Source organism: Schistocerca serialis, chromosome 4 (assembly GCF_023864345.2).
Source record: "Schistocerca serialis cubense isolate TAMUIC-IGC-003099 chromosome 4, iqSchSeri2.2, whole genome shotgun sequence".
NCBI lineage: Eukaryota > Metazoa > Arthropoda > Insecta > Orthoptera > Acrididae > Schistocerca > Schistocerca serialis.
In genome coordinates this window covers 139,694,920-139,714,078 of record NC_064641.1, presented here as the reverse complement: position 1 = coordinate 139,714,078, position 19,159 = coordinate 139,694,920, and the positions used below count along the sequence as shown (strand labels likewise).

The 19,159-nt window shown below is 39.3% G+C and overlaps 1 protein-coding gene across 3 annotated transcripts in view; it reads left to right on the top strand.

Moving 5' to 3' along the window:
* The first annotated feature begins 6,783 nt into the window (after positions 1-6,783).
* The window catches only part of LOC126474074 (general transcription factor IIH subunit 3), a 40,748-nt gene continuing 28,372 nt past the window's right edge, over positions 6,784-19,159 (top strand). The window contains exons 1-3 of one of the 3 annotated variants that reach the window (XM_050101484.1): positions 6,817-6,948; positions 7,036-7,122; positions 7,226-7,403. In XM_050101484.1, the coding sequence (XP_049957441.1) occupies positions 7,113-7,122; positions 7,226-7,403 (188 nt within the window). In that variant the 5' untranslated portion in view covers positions 6,817-6,948; positions 7,036-7,112. Of the gene's footprint in view, positions 7,123-7,225; positions 7,404-19,159 lie in introns of all 3 variants that reach the window. The other 2 variants (XM_050101485.1, XM_050101483.1) reach the window with 2 other exon arrangements.

Genomic DNA, 19,159 nt, shown 5'->3' with positions numbered 1-19,159 from the left:
AAAGTTCGAGATTGAAATTTCGTGAGAAGATTCTGCTACATCGAAAAACGCTTTTGTTTTAATGGTGTCCATCCCAAATCCTCTATCATGTCCATGACACTCTCTCACCTATTTCGCAATAATACAAAATGTGTTGCTGTTCTCTGAACTTTCTCGATGTACTCTGTTAACCCAATCTGGTAAAGAACCCAGACTGTACAGCAGCACTCCAAAACAGGATGGACAAATACAGTGCAGGCAGTCTATTTAATACACCTGTTATATTTTCTAAATGTTCTGACAATAAAATGCAGTCTATGATTTGCCTTCCCCAAACATTTTCTATGTGTTCTTTCCAATTTAAATTGTTTATAATTGTAATTCCTAGGTATTTATTGGGATTTAGAGCCTTTAGATTAGATTTAGATTAGATTAGATTTAGAGCCTGATTTATCGCATAACGGAAGTTGAATAGATTCCTCTTTGCACTCAAGTGGATGACCTCACACTTTTCATTACTTATGGTCAACTGCCAATTTATGCACCATTCAGATATGTTTTCTAAATCGTTTTGTAATTTGTTTTGATCTTCTGATGAGTTTACTAGACGATAAGCGACTGCTTCATCTGCAAACAACGTGATGCAGCTGTTCATATGGTCCCCTAAATCGTTTATATAAATAATGAACAGCAGAGGACCTACAACGCCACCTTGGGGAATGACAGAAATAACTTTGTTTTACTTGTTGACTTTCAGCCAATTACTACAAATTGTGACCTCTCTGACAGGAAATCACGAATGCAGTCACATAGGTGAGACGATATTCCATAATCATGCAATTTGACTACAAGCCGTATGTGTGCTACAGCGTCAAAGCCTTTTGGAAATCTAGAAATATGGAACTAATTTGAAATCCCTTGTGAATAGCACTCAACACTTCGTGTGTGTAAAGTTTTGGTTGTGTTCGCAAGAACGATGTTTTCTAAATCCGTGTTGATTGGGTGTCGATAGACTGTTCTCTTGGAGGTAATTCATAATGTTCGAACACAATATATGTTCCAAAATCCTGCCGCATACTGACATTAGTGATATGAGCCTATATTACTCCTACTACCATTCTTGAATATTGATGTGACCTGTGGAACTTTCCAGTCTACTAACAATAATAAAGTTTATTAACTGCGAAAGCAATTTTGTGTGGTAAAGTCCTGAGAAGTGAAACAACATCTCAGAACATCGACATATATTTGATAGCGAAAATATGTACATACAAACACATCAAACAATATTTACATGTGAAAAGAGCGTTTTTGTCTTATAAATTTTTCCTTTATATAACTAATAACATCTCACACAACTATATTCTTCTCTGTCATTAGAGCTGCCGTTTTCAGTCAATTAAAATTAGTTTATTACCACATCTTCTTGTTTAATATACAGTGTGGATATCAATCCTGTTTTGTTATCATAAAAAAACCTAAATAATTTTTCGATTTCAGATATCTGAACTTGTTTGTGGAAGAACACTCAATGGAAAAAAATCAAGTGATCATAGAACATTCGCAATTTGCCACAAAATAAAACACAATTGTAAAATAAAAATTACGAAGCCAAAAGGCACAAAATCGACTATTTTAATTGTGTGTGATCGCGGCGAAAATTGATTAATTTCCGATGTTAGCATACAACGCCGCCGTTAAAACCTTTCTTCCCGTGAAACCTTGACTTAATGTGAAGGAGGTGATGGTCTACTGAAGAGCGATGTGAATGCTGTGATTTTGAAACGAATTATGGAATGATAGTCACGTGATTTCACATGATGGCCAGTGTGAATTGTTCTTTAGCCGTTTATGTCATGCAATTGTCTCCTCTTAGCACCATTTTGCCGTGTTATATGAGGAATTACGAGCTTCAATAGATATTCATATACCTTCATGTCCATTCGCAAGTAATTTCGCCAGTCTTCAGGTAACTTGCCAAGTAAATCATTACATAAAAATTTAAGGACCTTTAACACTTCCCATGGGCACTTGCGAACACAGATGACAATAGAATTTCCTGAATTACAGGTTATTGTTCTATTCTGAAACGTCCTTTGCTAGAGGGTAGCCACCTGCCGCTGAAAGTTTTTTTCTTGGGCGACAAATGACTGGCCAGCCGTAGAGTGAAATTGTATCGCATGGACACATGAGGTTTGCAGCGATGTATTGCATTCACAGACAGGTCTGCGCAGACGTTTCGTTGTGTGTAGGTATTAACCAGCCAATTTAAAGTGCAAGTTGAGTGATAGTCTACATCCCACAATCCCATAAGTGGTCTACAGTGATCAGCAGACACAGTGAGTAGTGGCCACTTTTGTGGTAAACTTACATGTGAAATCTCTCGATTAAAGTTCTATAGTTAAAATAAAATATGATAGGCCATATGATTTACAAAAATAATTTACAGTCTGCAGTATATGGTTAGGAAAACGAAAGACAGATGGAGTAGCATCAGCCTTCTACAATTTTGTTAGTTCGCAAGAAACAACTTCCCTCGGAATGTTCTGAGAAAAAAAAAGATTTTCTGTCGTTCAGAAACCTTGCCTTCTGACAGCATACAACCATTTTTCTAAAACTGTGGTTTTGAAAAAAGAAACCTGCATGTTAATGCATTTTCACTATATTATCATGTTGTAAACACATTTATCAAACAAATGCTTTTACATACAAAACATCTCAAAATAATCATGTAAGTATGAAATTTAATATTGACTCCTTTATACAATTTATTTGTGTAATTAAATGCTGCACAACTCTTCACCACTACTCTCGTATAAACTGGAATATGTAGACAGCGCAAATGCTGCTTACAAATACTGCATATATCCCCCAATAAACACATAATTTTCGATCTGTCCACTTAAAAGTCACGATACACTTCCACTTAACCCTTTCCCGGGTGAATTTTTGTGGCAACTCAGCGGAGATAATTTTTTGCTATCCTATTAGATCTGTTATCAACTGACTATATTTATTTTTTGATAATTTTGTTTTTGTGATTTAGGACCAAAAGCTATGGTGATACATATACCATCATGGCACCTTTGTGGGGTATTACAACTGCAGTGGTAAATGAATTTGCCACTTCCCTTTTGGTTCTGTTATGTGTTGTCATTACATGTAAAAAAATAATAAGCTGTGTTTCTGCTTTTATTTTATTTTTTCTTTTACTTTATTTAAAAAATACACACATCAAAAAAAGTTTTGCTTCACCCCAGTTCCCAGAACTGCTGAATATAGACGTCGACTGTGGATATTGTGTCACAGACACAGTCCCTTTAACTGTTCATAGATGTCACTAAACCCACCCAAAGATGTAAACAACCATGCACGAGCAGCACCTATTGGATGGAGGGAGACACAGTCCCTGTAACTGTTCAGAGATGTCACTAAACCCACCCAAAGATGTAAACAACCATGCATGAGCAGCGCCTATTAGACGGAGGGGGTCTGACAGCCGATCAGTTCCAGTCATTCCACCAGGAAGGAGGTATATGGCTCATGTTGCCTGTAATTCAACTGTGCCTAGACGGTCAATACCGCCGTTCGATCGCGTCTGCATTGTTACTTTATACCAGGAAGGGCTCTCAACAAGGAAAGTGTCCAGGCATCTCGGAGTGAACCACAGTGATGTTGATCGGACATGGAGGAGATACAGAGAGACAGGAACTATTGTTGGCATGCCTCGCTCAGGTAGCCCAAGGGCTACTACTACGGTGAATGACCGCTACCTACGGATTATGGCTCGAAAGAACCCTAACAGCAACGCCACCATGTTGAATAATGCGTTTCGTGTAGGCACAGCACGTCGTGTTACGGCTCAAACTGTGTGCAATAAGCTGCATGATGTGCAACTTCACTCCCGACTTCCATGGCGAGGTTCATCTTTGCAACCACGACACCATGTAGCATGGGCCCAACAACATGCTGAATGGACTGCTCAGGATTGGCATCACTTTCTCTTCACCAGTGAGTGTTGCATATGCTTTCAACCAGACAATCGTTGGAGACGTGTTTGTAGATAACCCGGTCAGGCTGAACGCCTTAGACACACTGTCCAGCGAGTCCAGCAAGGTGGAGGTTCCCTGCTGTTTGGGGTGGCATTATGTAGGGCCGACATACGCCGATGGTGATCATGGAAGGCACCATAGCGGCTGTACGATACGTGAATGCCATCCTCCGACCGATAGTGCAGCCGTATCGGCAGCATATTGGCGGTGCATTCGTCTTCATGGACAGCAATTCGCGCCCCTATCGTGCACATCTTGTGAATGACCTCCTTCAGGATAACGACATCGCTAGACTAGAGTGGCTAGCACATTATCCAGACATGAACCCTGTCGAACATGCCTGGGACAGTCTGAAAAGGGCTGTTTATGGACGGTGTGACCCACCAAACACTCTGAGAGATCTACGCCGAATTGTCGTTGAGGAGTAGGACAATATGGACCAACAGAGCCTTGATGAACTTGTGGATAGTATGCGACGACGAATACAGGCAAGCATCAATGCAAGAGGACGTGTTACAGGGAATTAGAGATCTCTGAAGGTCTCGCTGTATGGTGGTAGAACATGCAGTTTGTGGTTTTCTTGGGCAATAAAAAGGGAGAAAATGATGTTTATGTTGATCTCTATTCCAATTTTCTGTACAGATTCCGGAACTCTCGGAACCAAGGTGATGAAAAACTTATGTTGTTGGGTGTATTTGTTACTGGTATTAAAGTTTACTTACCACAATGTGAAAACAGTCCTTGAAACTTTATCACACAGTAAAGGTATGAGCTGATACAAGTCATAATAATGCAAGTTACAGAAGCGATGTGTTCCAACAACAGTAGTGATCCCACAACAAACAGAAACTGATTTGCTATAGCAGTTTTCATACATCTGGTGCAGTGTACTGCCATAAGATGTCAGGCATAGACAGTGGTGGTAAGACGTATTCCCAAAAGCTTTTAGATAACCCTAAGTTGGTGGTATGTATGGTTCCTATGGACCACAAATGACAATTTAACTTTATGCTAAGTATACTTCCCAAGCCCCTTCCAGAAACTACTTTGGTCGTAGCCATACTTCCCAATAACGCTTAAAGCACTGTTGTTTGGTGAGATATATACTTTCTACAGTGCTGCAGACTATATTTCACAACAAACAGAAACCACTGCCTGTACAGCGCACAGCCACAACATGCCAGGAGCGTACAGAAGTCGCAACACGTTTCATTAAACGCGTTACAAAAATACATCTGGTGGGAAGTATATCTCCCCACGGCCCACGAATAGGTTAACAAACTCTTAACACCACAATAGTGTCCAGCCCATGATTCAAATGTATCCCGCGACTGTAGAGAGCACAGTCTAACATAACAGTCGCGACACTTCGCCTCGATTTTGTTGCCTTCAGCGCCAACACCGCTCCAAGCGGCCGGTAGGTTGAACTGTGAGTTCGGCGCGATCGTGAAAGCGAATAGTGATTGTTTATTTTGATTTATACAATGGTTTTTACCATCGGGAGCGTTTGTAGCGCAATAAATTGCAGCAGCAGTAGGAAGAAGACACCACAGCTGTCTTTTTTAGGTTTCCTAAGGATCCTGAGAGGTATATATCATCATGTTACTAAACTGTATCGTCAGGATTCATTTGCAAATGTATGTGTAAAAATGATGAATGTTTCGTTTTAGGAGCAAAACAATGGCTAGTTAATAGCAGACGAGAAGACCTTATGAAGAAAGATCCGGTTTACCTGTATAATAATATTAGGTTTTGTTTGTTACATTCTGAACAGACAATAAAAACTCGTGTGGAATGCAGTACCCACACTGTTTGACATTCCAAATAAGCCACCTCAACTGACGAAGAGGAAACTGCCACAAAGATTCGACAGTCAATCTAAAGCTGTAAAACAGTCCTATGACACAGAAGCAGCCAGTTCAACTCTCCATGTGTTAGTGCCAGATTCGTGAGAATTATCAACACAGACCTGCTTTGACGATGAAGTGGTTAGATTAAATGCAGCTGTTCGTGTCTTACAAAAGCGTGTGAAGTGTCAGAACGTGCAGATTGCTAGACTTCGAGCGAAACTATTATGGGACAAGGAAAGTGCCTACAGACAGATTGTTTGAAAATTATTCAAATATTTGGTTTTTCGTGAAATGTAATGTAATCAGCTCATTATAATGTTTTCAGCATATTTCTCCCACTATTTTTCAGTTGCTAGTCCCACTTAGAATAATATAAAGATGAAGGTCGTACTTGTGGCGACAGGCGACAGTGACAAACACAGTAGGCCTACAGAACGATAAACGAGCTGTCCATCGCTTTTGCTTGTAGAGGTACATGTCCGTGCTTCTTACATGTGAATCTCTGTGTTTATATTCTTTTGATATCAACGTGGTAAGCCGCAATTCTGTCCAATGTCGCAAGTGTTTCTTCACGAATGTGTTGTAGCTTGCCACTCTATTCATGGTTTTTGTCCATACTTGCGCTTATTTTAGAATCATTTTTAGAAACATATATGCTTTCTGATACTACACAAACTCTTGGAGGCAAGAAACTAACTCGAATAGTTCTGAAATTACGTAGGAAATGGATGCAAACACACATTATGCTACGACGCGTCTGACGTTCACCTTACCTGCCGCTTGAAGCGCTAGTGTCGCTCCATCTGTCAAACGGCAACAACTTTTATGGCTTTTACAGCAGTGAGTGTCGCGACTGTTATGTTAGACTGTGGTAGAGTGTCTAGTTATCTTTATAACACCTTTGGACACCGGTTGAGCTATGTAAGATCTTTGTGCTTCTTATCTTTGAATGTATTTGAAAGCCGCGTGCTGTGCAAAATTGTAAATAAACACCGGGTTTTGTTATGTTAGGTAGATAGGAATTCATGTGACAGAGATATGGGCAATAGCAATAATGTTATGGTGTGGTGAGCATTCTGAAGGAAGGTGAAAAATGGAAAGAAGTTGTGCTTGTTTATTCTACATTTTTTTTGTAAGTTTTTACTAAATTGCAGCGCCAGTTGCGAGTATGGTGGGTCATGTATTCGTAAAAGAATAAAATAAGAGGCTGTGCGCAAGAAACGTCGACACCATGAGTGACGGTACTGATGCTTTTCTAATTGTCTTTTTTGGAGAATAGGTCTTGTGGCGCCTATATAAAATAATACTTAGCCAACTATGTGTTTACTTCACCGTTCATTTCAGAAATTGAAGTGAGTCTCCTGGTAGTTATCCTGGATACTAATCCAAGTCAGCGGATTATTAGGGAAGATGTTCATGTTTTGACGCAGGGTATGGAATCAGTAATCGCCTTTGCAAATTCACATTTGATGCTCAAATCGACCAACAGACTGGCTGTATTGGCGTGCCACGCGAGAAGCACGTGAGTATAATTTATTTCAAGTTGCAGACAGTGTGATATGTTGTCAGAAATATTTTATCGTCTCGATTTGGGCACACTGTATTTTTCACCTTTGTTTTTTTTAGAAAAATAATTACAGATAGAAGCTAATTATTCCGGTGAGTAATAGTATGGTTCTGTTACTTTAGTTTGAAGGTGCTAGTCTGTCCTGATTGCACGGAATATGTTATAGTAGATGGGCTCTGAAAAAATTTTGTTTTTCACTGTTGTGACCTTTCAGATCGTTTGTTTTCTTTTGAGTGTTGGCAAGTTTCTGCTACTTTATTTATTTTTTATTTTACGTTTTCATTTATTCGTCTATAGGCCGTTAGTTTAACATCATCGGACATGTCACATACATTGTAGAAATAATATATTTATACATGAAACAATAATTTAACATAGAATTAGGTTCTCGCTTCCCGCGCCCGGGTTCCCGGGTTCGATTCCCGGCGGGGTCAGGGATTTTCTCTGCATCGTGATGACTGGGTGTTGTATGATGTCCTTAGGTTAGTTAGGTTTAAGTAGTTCTAAGTTCTATGGGACTGATGACCATAGATGTTAAGTCCCATAGTGCTTAGAGCCATTTGAGCCCTAGAATTAGGCGAGGATAGGGTGGGAAGTCTGCCAGGGCCTAATCAGAGGAATCATCCCAACATTCGCCTTAGCACCTTGGCGAAATCGTGGCCAAATCAAGTCAGGATGGCTGGACAGGGAATAAACCCTGAATGCGAGTCGAGTGCATTAAACCTGGCATAGCCCTCTCACTCGATACATGATTGGAAGGGGAATCACTAATGCACCTTGGCGAAATCGTGGCCAAATCAAGTCAGGATGGCTGGACAGGGAATAAACCCTGAATGCGAGTCGAGTGCATTAAACCTGGCATAGCCCTCTCACTCGATACATGATTGGAAGGGGAATCACTAATGCACAGTCTTGACTGCAACATGCATAGTAAGTAAATCAGTTGTATAACAAGAATATGAAAGTATGAAAACGAAAACATCACAGAAAAGTGTAAACACATGAAAGCATTACATAGCATTGCTGGAAGGTACAACATGCACAGTAAGTAAATGAATGATATAACGAAATCAGGACATTCTGATGTAAATAAAAAATGAAAAAAAATTTGGCAAATGATGTAACACTGCTGAAAACTATAAGATGCAAATACTTGTATTCATCACAACTAGGGATGCGCCAGATCCCTTCTGAGAGGAGATGTATTGCACAGCATCTGAAACAGCGGAAACAGCAACATTCTTTTGTAGAGATGCACACAGTGTTGATAGTACATCAGTTAACAGAATCAAAATAACTCGGCAATAAATGAGGGCCTAGTAATTCTTTAACCTAACATATGAACTTCCATTGTACAAACACTTCTCAACAAGATATTATTTTAATTCTCCCCTGAAAGCCATTTCCACCCCAAAACTCTTTATGTATGATGGCATTGTACTGTAAAAAATGACAGCAATGTGGCTCACATGTCTTTTGTGTGAGAGTAGTTTTACATGGAGGGACCCACTGTTGCAGGTATTATAACTGTGTTAATTGGAGTTAGTTCACAGGTCAGCATGTCTAGCTCTTCTCGTCAACCTGCACTTGTATATGTAAAAGGAGAGTACAGTAGGCAAACACAACTTTTTAAATAGGGGTTTGCAGTGTGTCCTAAATATATCTATGTGACAAGATTTGAATAGCTTTTTTCTGTAATAAAACTATTCGATAAGCTATGAGGGACTGGAAGTAATTGAAACAAGCTATTGTAGTACTCCTGGAGGAGAACTTCTGTGAAGTCTGGTAGACATAAGATGAGGTACTGGCAGAAGTAAAGCTGAGAAGGGTTTCATGAGTCATAGTTCGGTAGCTCAGCTGGTAGAGCACTTGCGTATGAAAGGCTTAGAGACCTGGTCTAACACAGAGTTTTAATCTGCCAGGAATCAGTGCACACACTGCTGCAGAGTGAAATTTCATTATCACACTGGGGTTTGGAAATTTTAATATGTTTTCTGTCTCTATTAAAATTCAGTCTCTTGTTTTTTTTTTTTTTTTAAGGGCTGGTGCTGCATATTTTTTAAGTACAAGGTTATAGGTTGTGCAGTAATAAGTTCATACACCTCTGTTATTCTTTTCTTCTGTGCTGCTACAATTATTTGTGTTTTCAGTAAATGTAAGATATCGTACCATGAAAGGATCCAAATTTGTTTCTAGGAATGTATTGTTTGAATACCATATGTGATGTACTTATAGATTGTTTCTCTTTGTAAGAGCTCCTGAGTTTATTGACAGTTTTTGAGCACACCAGTACAGATCGATTCTCAAAATTGAAAATCCACTGGAACTTTGGATAATTTCTGAGTGATGTGGCAGCCCTAGATATAGGCTGTTCCAGTATTTTTTTCTATGATAAAATTTTCATCAGAAGATCGGTAGGCATCAGAAAGGAACAACATATCAAATTTTCCTGTGTAGATCTTGATAACGGTATTTCTCATAACTGTAGACTTTATCTGTAAAAGGACAATGTTTGCATTTCTATTCTATGATTCCCGTGACCACAGCTATTACTGTTTAGCTGTGAGCTTTTAGTTCCAGAAGTCATCACATCTTTGTCATCTATCCATCTGCTTTTCTGTAATTACATATTGACCATTGTCTGGTTAACAAATTGTCGCCATTTGGTATAAAGAATTTCCACCAACAGAATTTGTGAGTGTCATTTGCATTTGCTTCCACAACATAAAGCGAGTATGACAGTAACTATTATTCTTGGCGATTTTAATGTTTGCAGTTATTGTGTAACAATAAAGTACTCATAGTACTTTAGCAGTACATGTGGACATGTTGTTGTTGTGGTCTTCAGTCCTGAGACTGGTTTGATGCAGCTCTCCATGCTACTCTATCCTGTGCAAGCTTTTTCATCTCCCAGTACCTACTGCAACCTACATCCTTCTGAATCTGCTTAGTGTATTCATCTCTTGGTCTCCCTCTACGATTTTTACCCTCCACGCTGCCCTCCAATACTAAATTGGTGATCCCTTGATGCCTCAGAACATGTCCTACCAACCGATCCCTTCTTCTGGTCAAGTTGTGCCACAAACTTCTCTTCTCCCCAATCCTATTCAATACTTCCTCATTAGTTATGTGATCTACCCATCTAATCTTCAGCATTCTTCTGTAGCACCACATTTCGAAAGCTTCTATTCTCTTCTTGTCCAAACTATTTATCGTCCATGTTTCACTTCCATACATAGCTACACTCCATACGAATACTTTCAGAAATGACTTCCTGACACTTAAATCAATACTGGATGTTAACAAATTTCTCTTCTTCAGAAACGCTTTCCTTGCCATTGCCAGCCTACATTTTATATCCTCTCTACTTCGACCATCATCAGTTATTTTGCTCCCCAAATAGCAAAACTCCTTTACTACTTTAAGTGCCTCATTTCCTAATCTAATTCCCTCAGCATCACCCGACTTAATTAGACTACATTCCATTATCCTTGTTTTGCTTTTGTTGATGTTCATCTTATATCCTCCTTTCAAGACACTGTCCATTCCATTCAACTGCTCTTCCAAGTCCTTTGCTGTCTCTGACAGAATTACAATGTCATCGGCGAACCTCAAAGTTTTTATTTCTTCTCCATGAATTTTAATACCTACTCCGAATTTTTCTTTTGTTTCCTTTACTGCTTGCTCAATATACAGATTGAACAACATCGGGGAGAGGCTACAACCCTGTCTTACTCCCTTCCCAACCACTGCTTCCCTTTCATGCCCCTCGACTCTTATAACTGCCATCTGGTTTCTGTACAAATTGTAAATAGCCTTTCGCTCCCTGTATTTTACCCCTGCCACCTTTAGAATTTGAAAGAGAGTATTCCAGTCAACATTGTCAAAAGCTTTCTCTAAGTCTACAAATGCTAAAAACGTAGGTTTGCCTTTCCTTAGTCTTTCTTCTAAGATAAGTCGTAAGGTCAGTATTGCCTCACGTGTTCCAGTGTTTCTACGGAATCCAAACTGATCTTCCCCGAGGTTGGCTTCTACTAGTTTTTCCATTCGTCTGTAAAGAATTCGTGTTAGTATTTTGCAGCTGTGACTTATTAAGCTGATAGTTCGGTAATTTTCTCATCTGTCAACACCTGCTTTCTTTGGGATTGGAATTATTATATTCTTCTTGAAGTCTGAGGGTATTTCGCCTGTTTCATACATCTTGCTCACCAGATGATAGAGTTTTGTCAGGACTGGCTCTCCCACGGCCGTCAGTAGTTCCAATGGAATATTGTCTACTCCGGGGGCCTTGTTTCGACTCAGGTCTTTCAGTGCTCTGTCAAACTCTTCATGCAGTATCATATCTCCCATTGCATCTACATCCTCTTCCATTTCCATAATATTGTCCTCAAGTACATCACCCTTGTATAGACCCTCTATATACTCCTTCCACCTTTCTGCTTTCCCTTCTTTGCTTAAAACTGGGTTTCCATCTGAGCTCTTGATATTCATACAAGTCGTTCTCTTATCTCCAAAGGTCTCTTTAATTTTCCTGTAGGCGGTATCTATCTTACCCCTAGTGAGATAAGCCTCTACATCCTTACATTTGTCCTCTAGCCATCCCTGCTGAGCCATTTTGCACTTCCTGTCGATCTCATTTTTGAGACGTTTGTATTCCTTTTTGCCTGCTTCACTTACTGCATTTTTATATTTTCTCCTTTCATCAATTAAATTCAATATTTCTTCTGTTACCCAAGGATTTCTACTAGCCCTCGTCTTTTTACCTACTTGATCCTCTGCTGCCTTCACTACTTCATCCCTCAAAGCTACCCATTCTTCTTCTACTGTATTTCTTTCCCCCATTCCTGTCAATTGCTCCCTTATGCTCTCCCTGAATCTCTGTACAACCTTTGGTTCTTTTAGTTTATCCAGGTCCCATCTCCTTAAATTCCCACCTTTTTGCAGTTTCTTCAGTTTTAATCTACAGGTCATAACCAATAGATTGTGGTCAGAGTCCACATCTGCCCCTGGAAATGTCTTACAATTTAAAACCTGGTTCCTAAATCTCTGTCTTACCATTATATAATCTATCTGATACCTTTTAGTATCTCCAGGGTTCTTCCATGTATACAACCTTCTTTCATGATTCTTAAACCAAGTGTTAGTTATGATTATGTTGTGCTCTGTGCAAAATTCTACCAGGCGGCTTCCTCTTTCATTTCTGTCCCCCAATCCATATTCACCTACTATGTTTCCTTCTCTCCCTTTTCCTACACTCGAATTCCAGTCACCCATGACTATTAAATTTTCGTCTCCCTTCACAATCTGAATAATTTCTTTTATTTCATCATACATTTCTTCAATTTCTTCGTCATCTGCAGAGCTAGTTGGCATATAAACTTGTACTACTGTAGTAGGCGTGGGCTTCGTATCTATCTTGGCCACAATAATGCGTTCACTATGCTGTTTGTAGTAGCTTACCCGCATTCCTATTTTCCTATTCATTATTAAACCTACTCCTGCATTACCCCTATTTGATTTTGTGTTTATAACCCTGTAGTCACCTGACTAGAAGTCTTGTTCCTCCTGCCACCGAACTTCACTAATTCCCACTATATCTAACTTCAACCTATCCATTTCCCTTTTTAAATTTTCTAACCTACCTGCCCGATTAAGGGATCTGACATTCCACGCTCCGATCCATAGAACGCCAGTTTTCTTTCTCCTGATAACGACATCCTCTTGAGTAGTCCCCGCCCGGAGATCCGAATGGGGGACTATTTTACCTCCGGAATATTTTACCCAAGAGGACGCCATCATCATGTAATCATACAGTAAAGCTGCATGCCCTCGGGACATGTGGACATATATCAAATAAATTGCTCTACACGTCAGTGTGTGATTATAACGAGAACTAATGTCGAAGGTGGTAAAACAGTCATGCATTCGGCCATACTGATCTGTGAGAGTAAATCTTTTACATCAAGATTTCTTAAGGGATTGCACATCACACTTTCATTTTGAAATAGTCGGTGACATTTTATTTTTAGGAACATAACAAGAAATTTACATTTGTATAAATTCATATAAAAAACAATGAGACCAAGAATTTGAATGAACATCCTATGACTATAGTAAGACCCTCATGAAAGGGGTGTTTATAATGAGAAGTCTTTGACTGTATTGCAGTTATCCTCCACCTTTCCCTATCTTGTGCTAATTATTTCATTTCTGAGTCACTATTATACTCAAGATCCCCTGTAATATGTTTTGAATATTGTAGTCATGTTCTGTCTCTCCTATTTTTTGCCTCTGATGTTTCTTCTAGCACTGAATTAACTATTATTGGATGGTAGCAGACATTCCAGTGCTCTATCACTGCTTTAGGTAGGCTAAGTGTTTTCAGTAGACTTCCATTCTCTCCTACTCTTTGTAGTACTATCGACCTTCTTCACTTCATACTTCTTGACCACATAATTTTTAATATTCTTTAACAGCACCACATTGCAAATGTCTCAATTTTCTTCTTCTCTTGATTTCAGATGGTCTATGTTTCACTTTGATACAACACTGAGCTCTCACTCAAAGAAACTACAAAGCTCATGTTTTGATCACCTTTGCTGTGGTCCTCTTCAGGGTGACCTAAATTGCTGATGAAATGTTTCTTCCTACTTTACTTAAAATTGGCTTGTATATACCAGACTGTGATGTCATTTGTCTTGTAACAACTGAAATATGGTGGTACATGTAGAGAAGACCAGCCTCAAAACCGAGCAGTTTGGACACCCTGAAGTGGACTGCTGCAGTGACAGTCAAAATGTCAGTTTTGTGGTTGTTTAAGTGTTTCATAATCTCGTGGCCTAGTAATCCAAAAGGATTTCATTAAAATTTTGGGAACTTTATCTCTCATTTCCATCAGAATATGTGATACCAGAAGAGGGCTCTCTTATTGAAGAAAGCTTTTGTTGCCTAAAACAACCTACTTCTTCTGTCTTCATTGCTTTAGCATTTCTGTGTAATCTTACTTCTGAAATATGATCTCTTTTGCCACTGTGTCATTTCCAGTTTTGCTGTGTTCGAAATCTTAACATTGATTTTTGCTTCCTTTCAACTTTTATTCCTCTTATAAAATTTTCTTTTGCCTCTTTATTGCTTCCTCAGTGTAGAAGTTAAACAACAGTCGTGATAAGCTGGAACTCTACTTTTTACTCTTCCTGATGTAAACCTTCCTTTTCTGACCGTTCAGTTGTATTGCTGACATTTGTTTGTTCTAGGTTATGTTGAGTTTTCATCTGTTTCTACTTTAACAACAATCTTCTAAGGATTGCGAATATCTTATTCCACATTACATTGTCAAAGATGTTCTCCGGATGCACAAATGCTGTCAAGGTGTGCCTTTCATTACCAAGTATAGTGTCAGAAATGCATTCCCTTCCTGCAACCAGACTGATTTTCCTCTATTTTATCTTAAAGTTTTCTGTCCATTCTTTTGTATATTCTAATCAGCAGTTTATAAGCTTGATTTGTTACACAATTCATTCAATAGTTCCCACATTTATCCATGAATGTCTTCTTTGGTAAAGCGATAACAGTGGTTTCCTGGAAATCTGATTGCAAGTAAATCACACATTTCATAGAGCATTGACACAAAAACAAATAACCTTCTAGTTCCTACCCACCCACAGGTTTCAGTAACCCCTAAGGTATATCATCAGCTCTTGCTACCTCATGCTCTATCATATTTTGACTCCAATACTGGATCAGCTATTTTTTTTAGATCAGCTTCCTCCTCCTCTTCTGTCGCACTTTGGGACAGTTCTGGTCTATTGTACAGGCCTTCAAGTTATTCCTGTCGTCCGTATGCCTTTTCTCCAGTTTTTACAGAGATTTTACATCTGCACCTTACATTTCACTTCTCCAAACTTTCATTTAACTTTCTTGTGTGCTGTGTCAACTCTTCTTACAATCGTATCTTTCTAAATATTTTTATAAGGTTCCCTGATCCTCTCCAGTTTAGCTTGTTTCCCCTTCCTGTAACTATGCAAAGAAAGCTGTAATTTCCCATATACATTAATGATGTTCTCTCTAATGTACAACAAGCAGAATCAGTTCTTTTTGCAGATGACAATAATATTGTAATCAATCCCAACATACATAGAGCAACGGAAGAAATGGTAAATAATGTTCTTCAAATTATTATTGAGTGGTTTTCTGCAAATGGTGTCACTCTAAATTTCTAAAAGACACAGCTTGTTCAATGCTGCACATCTTGAGGCACTAGACCAATGATAAATGTAGCTGGTGATGATGAAATAATAACCAGAGTGAAACCTGCAAAAATTTTAGGTATCCATATTAATGAGAATTTAAACTGTGGAAAAAAGATAATTTGCAGTGATTCAAACTGCAGATGTGGCTGAAAACAACTCACATTAATACTCCACAAGCCACTATATGATACGCGGCAGAGGGCACCTTGTACAGCTGCTAGTCATTCCCTTTCATATTCCATGTGAGAGGAAAAAAGTGTATGTATGTGCCTCCTACTGAGCCCCAATTTCTATTGGCTGATATGGTATTTCCACAGGATTTACAGTGGTGGCAGTAGAATAATTTTGCAGTCAGTCACAAATGCCAGTTCTCTAGCCTTTCTCAATAGTGCTATGCAAAGAACATCGTGTTCCCTTCGTGAAAACATTTCTGTAATATTTGCTTGTTGAATGATCATACCAATAATTAATCTAGCAGCCTGCCTCTGAATTACTTCAATGTCTTTTTTACTCTGATCTGGTGGGCATTCCAAACACTCGAGCAGTACATCTACATGGATACTCTGCAAATCACACTTAAGTGCTTGGCAGAGGGTTCATCGAACCACCTTTACAACAATTCTCTGTTATTCCACTCTTGAACAGTGCATGGAAAAAACAAACACCTATATCTTCCCATGCAAGCTCTGATTTTCCTTATTTTATTATGATGATCGTTTCTCCCTATATAGGTCGATGTCAATAAAATATCTTCGCTTGCAGAGGAGAGAGTCTCTCCCCTGTTTTGTGATAATACAAAACATGCTAACATGCTGCTCTTCTTCGAATCTTCTCTATGTACTCTGTTAATCCTATCTGGTAAGAATTCCAGTGGTGCTCCAAAGGAGAACAGACGAGCATAGTGTAGGCTGTATCTTTAGTAGAGCTGTTACATTTTCTAAGTGTTTTGCCAATAAAACGCAGTCTTTGGTTTACCTTCCCCACAACATTTCTTGTGTGTTCTTTCCAATTTACATTGTAATTATTCTGTGTTTTGTTGAGTTTACGGCCTTTAAATTAGACTGATTTATTGTGTAACCGAAGTTTAATGGATGTATATGAACTTACATTTTTCATTATTTATGGTCAATTTCCAATTTTTGCACCATTTAAATATCTTTTCTGAATCATTTCGTAATTTGTTTTGATCTTCTGATGAGTTTACTGGACAATAAATGACAGTATGATCTGCAAACAACCTAAGGTGGCTGCTCAGATTGTTTCCTAAATTGTTTATCTAGATAAGGAGCAGCAGAGGGCCTGTAACACTACCTGTTTTACTCGATGAATTTCCATCAATTACTACGAACTGTAACCTCTCTGACTGCAAATCACAAATCCAGTCACGTAACTGATGCAATATCCCATAAGCATGTAATTTCACTACAAGCTGCATGTGTGGTACAGTGTCAAAAGCCTTTTGGAAATGTAGAAATATGGGGTCAGTTTGAAATCCCTTGTCAATAACACTCAACATTTCACGTGTGTACAGAGCTAGTTGTGTTTCACAAAAATGATGTTTTCTAAATCTGTAGTGACTGTGTGTGTCAAGAGACCGTTCTCTCGAAGGTAATTCAGTATTCAAGAATAGATCACCCAATGGTTCTGTATTCTGTCTCCTTTATATATGAGCTACATTTTCCTAAAATCTTCCCAATTAACTGAAGTTGACCATTAACCTACCCTCTGGCTGCTCTCACATGCCTATTCCATTTCTTATCGCTTTGCCACATTGAATCTAGATATTTAGCTGATGTGACCATGTCAAGCAGCACACCACTTATACTCTATTTGAACATTACAGTAATGTTTTCTTACTCATATGCATTAACTTACAATTTCTCACATTGAGAGCAAGCTGTCATTCATCAAATGAAATAGAAATTCTGAGTAAGTCATTCTGTGTCATCCTGCAGTCACTCACTCATGACACTTTCTCATACACAACAGCATCATCAGCAAAGAATTGCAGATTGCTGCTCTCATTGTCCAACAGATCATTTATGTATATAGAGAATAAGAGCAGTCCTATCACACTCCCCTGGAGTTCACCTGACAATACCCCTACCTTTTATGAACACTTGCCATCCTGGACAGCATACTGGATTTTATTACTTAAGAAGTCCCCTATACACTTGCATGTCTGATAACTTATTCCGTATATTCTGATTATCATTAGCACCCTGCATTGGGACGCTATGTCAAATGCTTTCCGGAAATCTAAGAATAAGGAATCTGCCTGTTGCCCATCATAGATGGTTCACAGGATATCATGTGAGTAAAGGACAAACTCACTTTTTTTTTAGTTATGCTTTCTTTGATTTGTGGACAGAAGCTTTTCTGTCTCCTGCTCAAGAAGTCAGCAGCAAACCAATGTCAAGGATATTGACATGTAATTTTGCAGGTCCATTCTTTTCCTCTTAATTCGAGGTGGAATCCAAAATTTTCGGAACTGGTGCTGCCATCTGGAAAGTAGGAGTAGTAGACCTTTGCACAGCTAGGTGGCAAGAACTGCGTATCTGATTAGTCAGTGTGCAGAGTGGCATTCAGCTGGGAGGACTTGTTGCGTGTCCACAGTGATTTCCATTATACTCTGTGTTTGGTGTATGGTGATTTTACGATGGATCCGTGAACAGAACAGCGCATGTGTATCAAATTCTTTGCGAATCTTGGGAAAAGTGCTACAGAGACCCTTGCAAGGATTCAACGAGTGTTTGGGGGACAGAGCATAGCCGCACAACACCAGACATTGTTGTTGAACTTCAACAATTGGTTCGTGCGGGTCGATGTCGAACCATTCAAGACCTTGTGGATGAAGTGGGTATTGATTATGGGACATGTCAATGTATGTTGACTGATGAATTAGGCATGCGTTGTGTCGCCACAAAATTTGTGCCAATGGTCTTGACTGCCGATCAGAAGGCCGGCAATCGTCCCAGTGGAAGAGCCCGAACTCTCCAAGACCCAAAAAAGCGAGACAGGTGAAGAGAAAAGTGAAGAGCATGATCATCATTTCTTTTGATACCAAGGGAATTGTGCACAAAGAATTCGTCCCACTCAACCAAACAGTGAATTCCGTGTACTACTGTGACATTTTGTGACAGCTCACGACGGCCCGAACTTTGGCGTCAAGGGAACTGGCCGCTGCATCATGACAATGCGCCCTGTCACACGTCCTTGCTCACCAGGACCTTTTTGGCAAAAAACAACGTGGCGGTTGTACCTGACCCACCATACTCGCCAGATTTGGCACCTTGCGACATCATGCTGTCCCCAAAACTGAAACTCAAGTTGAAAGGCTGTCGGTTCGACAATCTATAGTGAGGATTCAAGAAGCATCACTGGTGGTGATAAACACCCTTGAAGAACAGGATTTCCAGAAAATGTTTGACCAGTGGCAGAAGCACTGGGACCAGTGTGTAC